The sequence below is a fragment of the Cyprinodon variegatus genome, unplaced genomic scaffold, assembly GCF_000732505.1.
Source record: "Cyprinodon variegatus isolate N-32 unplaced genomic scaffold, C_variegatus-1.0 Scaffold639, whole genome shotgun sequence".
In the NCBI taxonomy this organism is placed as follows: domain Eukaryota; kingdom Metazoa; phylum Chordata; class Actinopteri; order Cyprinodontiformes; family Cyprinodontidae; genus Cyprinodon; species Cyprinodon variegatus.
The window spans coordinates 476,854-490,178 of NW_015151092.1; the positions used below are offsets into that span (position 1 = coordinate 476,854).

The following is a 13,325-nucleotide window of genomic DNA, read 5'->3' on the forward strand; positions in this document are numbered from 1 at the left end:
ATGGCAGCCTACGTGTCATTCTGTATATAATCCCATTTTTTACTTTTAGGTAACAACGAGACATGCTATCCAATCATCCACCACGACCTGACCATGAGTGAAAAGAAAAAGGAAACTAAAAAACTGATTATTTGCACACAAGCGTTACCGCAACTGCAGAACTACGGGCAACGCAGGCATGGATGGACTGGGAATCCAGGGCTGTTGGCCAGCCTCATTCATTACTCATACAGGTTTATCATCTCATTATCTTGAGAAATAAATAACTGTATTCTCGTGATAACAAGATAGTTGTCATTATCTCAAGAAGGCAAAGGAAAAAAAAAAAATTGAGTACGACTGCTTTAAAGAATTGATCTTGCAGGTTAAACTCTAGCTGGGACACTGACAGCAGCGTTGAAGGAAATGGTTGATAGATGAGAAGAAGCATGAAAGAAAAGAATGAGTTATTATTTATCTCACCAGGTGAGTGATTGAATGAATCAGAGGAGGCATCAGACAGTGAGTGAAGGGAGGCAGCTCTGCTGGCACTGCGTGTTACCGGGCCGTCACGCACTGGAGGCTGAAAAAAGGCAGAGAAACAGACATGAATATGTTAAAAGCTGCTTCTCCTGTGTCTCAGGCTGACCCAGGAGTTACAAAACAGTACAAATAAAATAACATGCCTGCAGACATTAAGTAGGTTGCCGTAAACTGGCTTTTATTTAAGGAGTTTGTCAAACTGTCAAGCGATAAACATACAAATCATCCGGTAGGTTTTGTGAAAAACAGGCAATATTGTTTGGAAGGTAAACAGCATGTCATTCGTCAATGGATGATGCGGAAAAAAAGGGAGAGTGATTGACTGAGGGCAAAAACAGCTGAGTGCAAACAAGCAAACAAACTAAAGACTTGAATATATGCTGCAGTGAGAGGAGAAAATTCATCCAGCTTCCACTTGAACCGCCAGGAGCTCCGAGGCTTTTATGTAGTCCTGGTATCCAGATCTGTGTCGGCCTATTCCTTTGTTTATCTACGAATTAATTTTAGGTCTTCTTATGTAAACATATCTGGCTGTTGTTACCGGGGAATTTGTTTTATTTATCTCGAACAAGCACTAAGATCCTTTTTAATTCCCTCTTGAGTTTCTGAACATAATTGAAATCTGCTAAGTTGATGTTTTCTTTGTGTGGATTTGTCCGCTTGTGGTTTTCTCCTAGTTAAGTGCAACACCTACAGCTCGATAATGGGAGATCTCACTCGTCGGCTGCTCGGTAAGAGCGTGCCCGTGGCTGCCTGCATAGCGTGCAGTGCTGCAATCATACTTGACGCTAATAAATCACAGAGTCTGTGAGACTTTCTCAGACATTCCAGTTATTCTTGACTCTCCTCCTCATTAGCTCTGGTCAGTCCTGTTGTTGTGGGCCACTAGAAGAATCCCGTCTGATTTAGTTCAGAAAACATTAATAAATTCTTTGTAATGTGAGTTACTGATGTCAACTAAACTGGAAACACGAGTAAGAGGATGACAGCAGGAGCCACAGTTGTATAGAGCGCTTTGTGAGGACACTTTTAAATCTTTGCTTGTTAACAAAACAAACGTTCCCACAAACATTGGCATACCTACAATGGAAGGAAAGACAAGGATAAACTAGAAAATTGTGGTCTGTGTTTGTTCCTTAACTCAAATTTAAACCCTTGTCTTCATAATTTACCATATTAGCAAAACAAGTCAGTCAGTGTGTCATTTCATCTCAGTATAAAAGCAGCAGGAATGCAGAAATAAGACCAAGGATGGGTTATAAATCAATATCCCAAGGTCTGCTTCATGAAGCGCCGTTTAATTCATCATCTTAAAATAAAACAGGAGGCTGCAACTGCAAACCTTAGCAGAGCACCAGTGTGGAGCTGCACCGACAGTCAGGGTAAGCTGAGCTTATAGAGACGCCGCCAAAAGGCCCCTGATGGTGCAGGACGTGCTGCAGGCTGCAAAGCGGCTGAAAGAAGCATTGCTTTTAAAAGAAGCTGTTTGCCCAAAGCAGGTATGGAACATGGCAAACAGAGCAGGTATACAGGACAATAAGTCCAACGATAAAGCTAAGTGCAAAACGCTTTGAGTGGTTTTTTATCAACACTGTATATAACCATTAAATCCATCCATGTTGGTGGCAGCATCATGCTGGTGGGATTTATTTTGGAAGGGAAGTCCTGAAAGCAAAACTATACTAAAGAAAAGGCAGGGATTCCCCCTTTCACAAGATAAAACCTGAAACATCAAACTACAGCTAAGAACTGAAATAGTTAAATAAAAATATATCTTTATCAAAAGAAAAAAATCCAAACTCCACCCTGACAATTTGTGGCACATTTTAAAACCATCTAAGTGTCTAAATTAAGCTATTTATGAAGGTGAATATATTAATATTTCTGATTCTGATTCTAAAGTAATAAAATAGAAGTAAAATAAAAAGCAGAATAAAAGCAAGAAAACATAAATTCTACCTCAAAACAGAAAGCAGCTCTAATAGCCGCAAAACATCCTTATGAAAAAATTCAAACACAAGGGGGCTAACTAGAAATGCACAAAACACTTCAGGGTTTCTTAATTATATAAAACTGCTTCTGGGTCCATCATATATAACTCCAAAAAATAAAACAAAGATTAAAGATTAATTTTTAGCTATGCTAATGTGAGAGATGCTTGACATTTTAAAGTGGACTGACCCTGAAGCGTGAGAAGTCAGAATAGGAGGCATCGTAGGTCTTATGGTGAGCTTCCACCAAGCTGGAGATCATCCGGGCCTGCTCCTCGTTCAGTCGGGGCCTCTGCGCCTCCCGGGCTGCCTCCTCTTCTTTCCTCTTCATTATCATTTCCCTTTTCCTCTGAACCTCCTCATCCGTCAGTATGACTGCAGGTAGAGTGAGATTTCAATATGTCAAAACAGGTAAGGTCATTTTCATTTGATTTATAACATATTATTTAAGGTAGGTACATGTTACTAAAATACAATTTACACAATAACATAGTGTCATCAGCGATCATCTTTATTTAGGTCAAATAAAGACATCCAACTAAGTTTGTTGCATGTGACCTCCTTCAGAAGCTCCTCATGTTTAAACTGATTTCTTTCTTGTGAAGTTCTATTGTTGAAAGTTAATATCAGGGTTTCTCTGTAATCTTTCTTCTCACTTAGAGTAAATGGCAGTGTAATAGTTTGTGATTCAGCTTAATAAACCCTGCTCCTGTAGTGACACCCAAAACACGCTAACACTGGACACTGTGGATGTAGGACAGGTCCCAGAAAACAAAGAGAAGGAGGATAAAATTATCACTTCTTGAGGTTTACTTTTGAATGGGTATCAGCAGTCTGAATAATACAAAAAAACAATAAGAAAACTAAATACCACAACAAGAGGTTCACCACATTATTGCTTCCAAAGTAGCTCTACCACTTTACCCACTGCAGAAGCAGATATTTTACATAACGAAGGCCAGAAAGTCATTGCGGAGCACATCAGCAGCAGGATATGGAACTTTACTGCTCATCAGGCAGCTGAACTGTTGAAAAAACACGTTTCTTCTTCTAAACTGTTTACATTTGATCACGGATGCACTTTAAGAAAAGGAAATGTCACGAGAGCTGTACAAAACAAAATTAAGTTTTGTATACACTCTGTATATACAAAATGACAAGAAAAGTTGTTTAAGTCTAAGTTATATTATGGCCTTTGTTTGTACATCTCCACTTAAGGGTATTGAGGAATATTTTTTATTTCTGGGTGGATCATCTAAATAAGTTGACTTCCTAATTTTAATCATTCTGGTGATATGTTTATGTAAGGCCGTCCTGAGTGCTCGTCCAGTTAGCTATCTTTTTCTGCGCATGCACACTTTCAGGCATATATCTGTGGTGAGCTTCTGTTTCAGACAGTCATTGAAGTTCACATTTCTCACCGTGGTTCTTTAAAAATGGCAGAGGGTTGTAAGATAAAAAATGTCTACGAAGTGTATGAGAAGAAAAGAAAGCCCTCGGAAGAGGCAGATATATCCCAGAATGCTTTGTGGGGAGAGCTCTCCTTACAAAGCATTATGGAATATGCTGTCACAGCGGCCCACTATTGCGACTAATAACAAAGATGGTGCAGGCACCGCGCCGTGGAGGTGGAGTTATGTGACCAACGGGGAGCAAAAAGCAGTGATCATCTTTCTGAACAGGAAGTTAACTTCGTTTGCTATAAAGTCCACTATATAGTCCCTGCTCTATATAGTGATAGAGGGATTTAGGGATTAGTCTGCTTCGATGGACTGGCGACCTGTCCAGAGTGTACCCCGCCTCTCGCATGTAGACAGCTGGAGATAGGCAAAAGCACCCCACTTGGGATAAGTGTGACAGAAAATGGATGGATGGATGGATGGATGGATGGATGGATGGATGGATGGATGGATGGATGGATGGATGGATTAGGGCGAACATTTAGGACAGTAAGCTTGTTTGAGCTATGAGAACAGAACCTTTTAAACAGAGTGTGAGCGAGGAGAAATGGGCTTGTGCATGCGTAATAGGCATGCGGGAGCGGGTACAGGGTTGTACGTGTGCATTTTTTTTTTATGTGATGAGGGTGTGTCTTTTAAAAAAAATTAGCGGAAACACCTTTAAGTTCTGCAGGAAGTCTCCAAACATTCAGTGAACAGTGAGTCAGGTCATGATGCTGTTTGATTTTTTTAGCTTTGAACATGATGCAGCCTGAACTGCAATATGAGGAGAATGAGGAAATCACTGGTAAAGCATCCATGAGAATCAAATGACTCATTACAACTCTGCATTACAACTATCCCCTTCCTGTCATCTGCAGAAAGACTCAGATGAGTCTGCAGTGTTGACACGATATTTGGTACTGATAAGTGGTGTTGGGGTACAGCAGGAACAAACATCTCATCTTTAATTCATAGTTCCCATGTAACGTCACATATCTGTCGCTACTGACCATATTAGTAAGCGATGTGAAACATTTTATAGGAGATCACTTTAGTACGGTGTGAGAAACAGAAACCACTGATTTGCACTGAGTCAGATCTGCTGCAGAAGAGGTGCCCAGAATGAAAAAAGCTGCTTATTTTTAAAAGCCGATAAACTTTTAAATTGTTTTTTTGACAGTTTTACTTCAATATATATGAATTCTAATTGACATGAAATGGAATTTGTGAAAAAAATGAGAAAACATATGTGATGTATACAGGGTTTAAACACTAAACAAAGCAATTAAGGTGGTCGAATTAAGGGGAAATAAAATAATATAATACAATTTTTTTTTATATTCATAGTAATATATTAGTGGAGTTTATCAAGGTATCACAGAATCTGACTTCCAGAACATTTAGTAAGTAAACCAACATGTTTTAAGCTAGTTGTGCAATGCTAGTTACTTTTCAACACTAGTGTTTATGTCTTACCTGCTCTATTATGAATAAATATCAATATGAAGCAAGCCATTTGCACTGGCTCTTGGCGACAGCTGAGCCAATAAGATGCATAGATGTTTTAGTAAACTCAGAAGAGTAGTGGGAGGTTGGGTTGGTAAATAATATTTGGTGCTGAAGACATGCTAAGAATCTCTAACAAAGAAAAACCTGGTTAATGCTCAGAAACCGGGTCGTCTGAGTGTGTGTCGCAAAAATATGCCTCCTCTCAAAGACACCCTGGTGATCCTCCCGAAAATAGCGTGGCAGAGAGGAGAGAAAGGAGGCCTCTGATTGGTCAACCCTACTTCTGCTCTACACTATGGGCCGGATCTATCAAAGGTTTGCGTGTATAAAAACGTGAGCTATTTCACTGCGCACGCTAAAAAATGTACAAACTGATCTATCAACAGCGTGCTAAAAGGATTTGGTCTTTAAAACGTGCTAAATAGCGCCTCTTATCCATTTAGTACTTTTTCTGCAATGAATATGCAATATGGGGCGTTTACACGCAAAAGTGCGTCTTGTGGGAGGAGAACATGTAAATATATTAATTTAGCACTCGCAAAGTGATTTATTAAACCTGAAAGCAATTTTGCTAACGGTATCTGACTCTATATTTAACACGTTTCAAGAGAAGGTGCAAATGGTCTGTATGCGTAATTGCGCACACATGGCAGCGGTTATTGTCGCAAGAAGGAGACATCGAAATGAAGCAAGAAGACGCAGAGAACGCATTTTTTCACTCCGTGTGAATATTTTTGGAATGAACGAGGAAACGATCATCAAAACATATCGTTTATCCAGCATTGCCATTTTGGAGCTGTTGGGGGAACTCCGAATGGATTTGGAGCCAGCCACAAGGAGGACCCACGCAATACCAGATATCACAAAACTCCTTGCAACGTTGCACTTTTTTGCATCTGGGTCATTCCAGCGTACAGTTGCAGCGAGAGCTGGGATCTCCCAATCTCGTTTTTCAGAAGTGCTGTCCGACGGGGTCGGGGTTCTCCCCCTGCGCCTGTGGAGCAACATGCCAATGCTGCGGGGATGCGTAATCTCATCCACAGTCACTTCTTGTGAGCCATTTGGTATGTGCATTTTTCTACAGGCCAATACAAAACACCTGTTTTTTTGTTGTTGTTGTTTTTTTTACTGCAGTGAAGTAGAAATTCAGCCACATACCACCTTAGGGAATAAAGGTTGCCAAAGTTTTTTCTTTATATATCACTGTAAGATTTAAATTTCTTAATGCACTAGTTTGTACAAACTACAAACTACTTTGCCGCAAACCACAAAACGCGCAAAACCATCATTTAAATAGGGCGTCTCCAACAGTTTTGCACCTGCCACCAGTTACGCAATCGCTCTTGTTAAATCACCCGCAAACCATGGTCCAGCCCCTCGCGCAAAATTCCAGTTTGCGAGCGCAAATTACTGCACGCAAAATTGGATCTTGATAAATCCGGCCCTATGTGTATTTCCTGTTTGGTACCTTACCGGCTTGTTTTGTTTGTATGACCGCCATTGTGGAAAACATGGACCAGCTAGAAGAGCATGTCGGCGAAGAAGGGAGGAAGTACCCACATCTGTACGACTCTCGTTCTCTAAATCACAAGGACAGCACATATACGAGCAATCCAGTCGCCATTGTTGTTTAATGACCTCCGTTAACAGAAGAGAAACACGCCACCCATCACACCCACAATCCTAGCTAATTCACAATTGTCCCTCTAACCCAATGTACTGCTGTTCTGAACCTGTTCTGGTCCAGAACAGGTTCCTGGACACCCAGTCTACTGCCAGACCATGGGCATTAGGAAGGTCAGCAGACACCAGTGTTTCCACTCCTGTTCCGTTAATAAAAGCTCTTTTGATGGTCTGCGTGCGCACATCTGACCAGTAGATGCGGTGCTCCACGGAATCATAATCCACCACGGTCACATTATCTATGTCCGGCACGGTAAAGGAGATGATGTAGTTGTAGTAAGGGTTCCACGTGGCGTGGAATAAAATAGCACAGACCACGCTTCGAAATTGGGCATACATCAAAAATATCTGTATCATACCTGCAACAAGCTCACTGAGACACACTACTGCGGGAGTATAACCAGCCCTTTAGACTTAACTTTTAAGTTTAAGTCGAAATTTTTAGACAAACAACAAGTAAATATCAACTACAAATTTGGATTAGTGATATATTATTGTGTCTAGGTGTCTTAAAGCACAAAACATGAAGATACTTTGTCAAAATACTGAGGTTAGTCCATTGGAACCCCATATAGGAAGTCTGATGGTCACTGTCATGACTGTTACAGCATCCACTGCCCCTGCATGCCAAAACCTTTATTAATCGCTTGACTTTTTGCCATAGTAAACAATTAGCTATGACTTTCTGAACTATGGAGAAAGGCAGACTGACCAACAGCATGACACCCAGACAGATTAAAGCTGCCAAGAAGACAAGCTGTTATGGCAGAGCCCCAAAAAGATGGGGTCACCACATGCAAAAAAGAACTGGCAGATCTGCCAATTTGGCAGAAAAAGATACAGAGAAAAAATAGCCAACCTTTACAATCTCCATACAGTTATTTTATTTAATTAGGCATTTTAAGATTACAAAACGCTTTGTTTTCTGGTAATGAGCTAATTTACAACGCCTCTTTAATCTCTTAGGGTGTGCTTAAGTGTGTAAGAAAATAAACTTCTTGTTTACCCATCAATAAAGGTGGGGCAGACTCAAGATACAGCTGTAAATTATTGCTCTATTGGGTTCAGTGTCTGGTCTGTCAAACATTTAAAAACAGGGAAAGGTCAGGACTTACATCACCAGCCGAGTGACAGACAACATTCTCTGCTTTTAGAAACACAAAAGCCAAGCCTTGTCTTTAGCTTTAGAACCTTCAGTTATTTCACATTTCCTTGGGTCAAAATATATTTTTTAATTCTCAGTCTTCCTCTAGCTTGTTTCTACAATGTAGAACAGTAACAGAAATAAAGAATAGCATCCAAATTATTACAGGTAATGTGAAGCCGTCTTAGACACACAACATCAACAACTACAGGCCCAAACAAAGCAAGCAAAGGACTCTGCTAAACAGGATTATCGGGGCTTTTATTTCTATTAAGACCCCTGTCATTAATTAGGCTTTGGGTGCACTCCAGTGCCCATCTTTTCCTAAGCCAGAAACAACCAGCCAAGACCCACTCCTTGTGGTAAGGGTATTCAAGTAGGCAGAGTTTGGTCAAAGTTTGGCTCAGGGGATCAAAGCTGCTATTCTCAGCCTGAAGCTTGATTGGACAACTTCTTCTCTTGCCAAGGTGGAGAGCTGGAGGCATCTTTAAAGAAAGAGTCCACAAAAGAACGTTCAAAGGAACATCTTGACCACCAACAGTGCTTTGGCCATTATTATTCAGGAGTTTACCAAAAGACAGTATTTTGGTTTTTTAAAAAGTACTGACTAGATGTGGTGCCTGGCATGGCACAAAAGAGAGGCAAAGGAGAGGAAAGAAAAGACATAAATGAGAGCAAACAGAGAGATGCGGATTTAGTCAAGAAAGAACTAAATCAGGTTTTCCGCAATCCCAATAAAGCAAGAGTTGTTGGTGAAAGAGGCAAAGACAGAGAACCCCTAGAAAGGAGGCCAGAGGTTTACTGTGGGCTTACACATTAACCAGCCAACCAACAGTGGATGCTGCTAACCTTTAGATATAGTGTGATATATGTCAAGAAGCAATTGATGTGTAGCCAATTTGTTTGCCCTATTGCTCCAGGCTGGTGCTTTCAAGCGGTTAAATTTAGGTCAGTGAGGCATCAAGGCACCTACAATTTCACGTAGGATGCAAGATAGTTTATCGAAAGAACATCATGAGAGCAAAAATGGTAGGACAACCTGGTGATAAAAAAGACACTTTACAGCGCCTACTCAACTTCTGCAGGGTTTAATCTTACCATTGCCTTCTGTGTCTTCTATCAAAGGGCACAGTAGGATCATTTATTTATGTTCAATAAATTTAAGTCTTGATTGGTTTTACTGATAACCCAAAATAGTTTCCATCCTTTATGAGGCAAACGATCCAGATCTGTCCATCTGGAAAGAGCACCTTTCAAAAATGTCACAATTCCAGATGTTAACAATATCTAACTGGGATTTTATGTGACCCATCAACAGAAATGAGGACATATTTCTGACATGAAACTAAAATAACACATTTAATCAAAGATGTTTTTTAGGCAAATTTTCAACTGATAACCAGACAAATTAGTGTTGAAATAAATTTATTTTAAAACTAGTAACAAGTTTCTGAAAAAACAAAACAAGAAAGAGAAAAAAAGCTGCTATCCTCAGCTAGCAAAGAATGCAAAGATGCAAAGAAAAGGACTATGCTCTACAAACTTTTTTCAAGAGTAGAAACTATGACATGCTTTTTTACAAATCTGAAAAATCAAGTGACTAGAGAAATTACCAATACAAAGTTTATCATATTACATAAATGTCCAGTCAGAGCCAAGAGGAAAGATTGATTTGAAAATGACTGAAATGTTTACTCAATCTAAATGCACAAACTGATATTTGCTTACTAGAGAGAAATGAGACATAATCCTGGTCAGTTTGCTGAAATACTTAATGACTTTGGTTGTAGACTGGGAGTGCCTTCCCACCAAACCTTTGGGACCTTTTAACCTTGCCAAAGTCCATTTTCTGGAGTGTTGTGAACCGAACAGTTGACCCAGAAGAAGACAAGAGTACTGTTCACTGGCAGGTTATCTAGCTCCTTTACCAGAGGGTCACCCAGCTCACAGTGCTTTCTCCACATGTCAGTGGATCAGCACCTTCCTTACTGACCAGCAGCAGTATAAGATCATCTTCTAACACACAGCTTTGGAGCCCCCATGAGCGTGTTCTACATATAACTCCTGATATAATTAGATAAAACTGCTATCATTGGTCTGATTCTGGACAGGAAGGTCCACAAATGCCATCAGAGCCACCTACAGCTAAAATCACCTAAACCTGTTGAGATGACAACATGGCGTCTAATGCGAATCACTTCTGGTACAGAGGAACAACTCTTTCTCAGGAACTGAGGTGTTCTTAGACAAAGGCACTGTTCAGAAGAAGCTACAGAAGACTGTACTTCCTGAAACAACTAAAGAATACAACCATCCACAGGAGCACCTGCCCGTCTTCTACACTGACATTATTCAGTGTGTCCTGTGTTCTTCCATCAGTGTGTGGTTTGCAACATCCACAAAAAGGACAGGTCCAACTTACACCAAACTCTGGAGAGAGGATTATAAAGCCTTAAATGGCCAAACTCTATCTTATATCAGAGTTCTGATTGTTCATGATGTTCCTAACAGAGCAGTTTGCTCAAAATCTGCAGTTTTTTATTGGTTCCTAGAATTTCTAAAAGTAGAATGGAAGGGAGATCTTTTAGTAATCAGGCTCCTCTCCTGTGGAACCAACTACCAGTTTTAGTCACAGGTCAGGTCAAAAGGTCACAGGTCAGTGTGCTCCATGTTTACAGAAGTAAAACTGGCTGGTAGTGCCGGCGCGCATCTAGCGGTCTTTTCCAACTATAAAAACTCAATCTTTTCAATATGGCTAAACATAAATACTGCTCTCCGCCTCATCATCTCCCATGGTTGTCGTTTTTCTTGTCGCTTCTGCATAGCAAGACGCAGAATAGTGACCTTTGTTGGGTATTAATGATGTTCAGGTCGGATGAATCTGACCTAGCCGTTCAGACGCAGGTTGCATTTGAAAAGATCAGATTTGTATCGGATTCAGGACCACATAGCCAAGTGGCCTGGGTCGGATTGGAAATAAATCGGATCTGTGTTGTTCAGACTGTCATGAAAAGATCAGATCCAGGTCGTATATAGGCAAAAAAAATCGGATTAGTGTCACTTCTGGCTGCGGTGTGAACGTAGCTAAAGTGTAGCAATGTTGCTAATCTGGTGCACCCCAAGGCTGCCTGTGGCTAAGTACAAAATCAGACCGGGTCAATCTGATACTTTGCACATTAAACTGAGATATGAATGGTTCCTCCCAACATCAAAAAGTGGAGTAGGCTAAATAAAAAAAGTTGCAAAAATACAGATATATTAAGCACATAAGATGAATAAAAAATTGCTTCTTTAGCAAGGCTTTGTGCTCAACCTGAAACCTGAATCAAATAATTCGGTAAACACCTAAAAGCCTGAGAAGACTGTAACAGAACTAGAAATTCGCTTTCACAGATACTCTCCATCCAATCTTTATGTTTTGCTACTTGGCAAAAATAAATAAATTAGTCTCTACATGTGGACCTTTAATTGCAGTAAAATGTGTTTTTTTCATCTCCCTTTAACATAATGACTTTTTTGTTGGTCTCCCGCAGCACATACATTGAAGTTTGTGGTTTTAACATGACAAAATGTAAAAAAGTTCATGAGTTTCAGGTACTTTAGCAATGCACTTCTTTTGATTCTACAGATTGGAAAAATATGCAGTCTAAATGGTGGAAACTATTTGTTAGTATTCAATGGATTTACTATGTAAAATGTTTCTGTTTTAGAGGCTTCTCAAACTGCAGCCAAGTTCTCCAAGCACCTTTAAGTTGCACAGGGCCATCATAGATTTCCTTTCATGAAAAACTGCACGATGTAATATTTTCAGCCAAACGAGCCCCTGTCTCTAGCAATCAGACGAGTTAGACGTAAAAGTTGCCAAAAAAAAAAAAAAAGAACTCAGACAGAGGATGAGGAAATAGAGGCCACTTGAAGGCCTTAAGCTAAGCATACAAATGTAATCGTTTGTGGTCTAAAATGTTCAAAACTCTCCTGTAATTCTAATCCTGTTCACAAATAGTGCAAGCATGAAAATATGCCCTCTCACACACAAACACACACAGGCAAGTGGGGAGGTCTTTTCCTGGCATCTTTCTAACCTGTGTCAAATAAGGACAGGGTGTTTACTAAGAGCTCAGCTGGCAGAGCCCATAGAGGGCTAGCAAAAACACCCACCTACACATAGAGCTGATCGGAGTGCAGATGTCTGTGACAGAGATGCAAATATAAAATATAAGATGCACTTATATACAAATGTGGTCCAGTTACAGAGAGACCCAATATTCCTGCTAAAAATTAGCAGCTAAATAATGAGAAGACTTAAAGGGAATTCATGGTGTCCACGTCGGCTTGACCACAGAGCCGGCGTGACGTAAACCTTGTCATGTGTCCCAGTCTGCAAGGTTCCTTCAGGACCCTCTGTGGCCAACCGCATGTAGCTCAAACATTTGCAACCCTGTGGACTGAGTGGCCGCGCTATGTATGAGCCTGGATCAGTCTCCCTTTCAGGGAAAAAATACCAGACGGGGGCAGACCTCAAGCAGAAAAACAGCATTGTAGCCTGCTGTTATCCACACCTTCGTGATGCTCCACTGGAAGGACTCTTGACTGATGACATTCTGGTGGAAGGGAAGCATGAATGCGACACGCTCAGAGCCGTGCAACAAATTCTACAAAGTCACAACCAGTTAGCACACTGGGAGACCCAGGAGGGGAAGCTAATTTGTCAGAGTAACCACCATCAAAGTGGGAGCAGCTCTTTAGACCAAGGTCAGACAAATTAGCATAGCTGCTTGCTTTACACTTGCTGACGCATATTAAAGACTAATGCTACGTTCACACCGAGTGCAATTTGAGCAGTAAAGCAGCTGCTTCATATTTGATGCTTGTTCACATTAAAGCTACAGTGTGTAATAATTACAGGGATATAGAGTCAGAAATGTAATATATTATACATAACTATGTTATTTATCATCATCTACGAGCTCAGCCTCTTAACCTTAATATTTGCGTTGCCTTAGAATTAGTTACTTATCATTTCATAGGAGCGGG

At 40.4% G+C, this 13,325-nt stretch overlaps 1 protein-coding gene across 1 annotated transcript in view; it reads right to left on the bottom strand.

The window, feature by feature from the left end:
- The window catches only part of LOC107096638 (vitamin D3 receptor A), a 37,750-nt gene that overhangs the window by 12,933 nt on the left and 11,492 nt on the right, over positions 1 to 13,325 (bottom strand). The window contains exons 4-5 of the mRNA XM_015393385.1: positions 2,704 to 2,888; positions 463 to 562 (exon numbers count right to left, since the gene is read on the bottom strand). Of these exons, the coding sequence (XP_015248871.1) occupies positions 463 to 562; positions 2,704 to 2,888 (285 nt within the window). The remainder of the gene's footprint in view (positions 1 to 462; positions 563 to 2,703; positions 2,889 to 13,325) is intronic.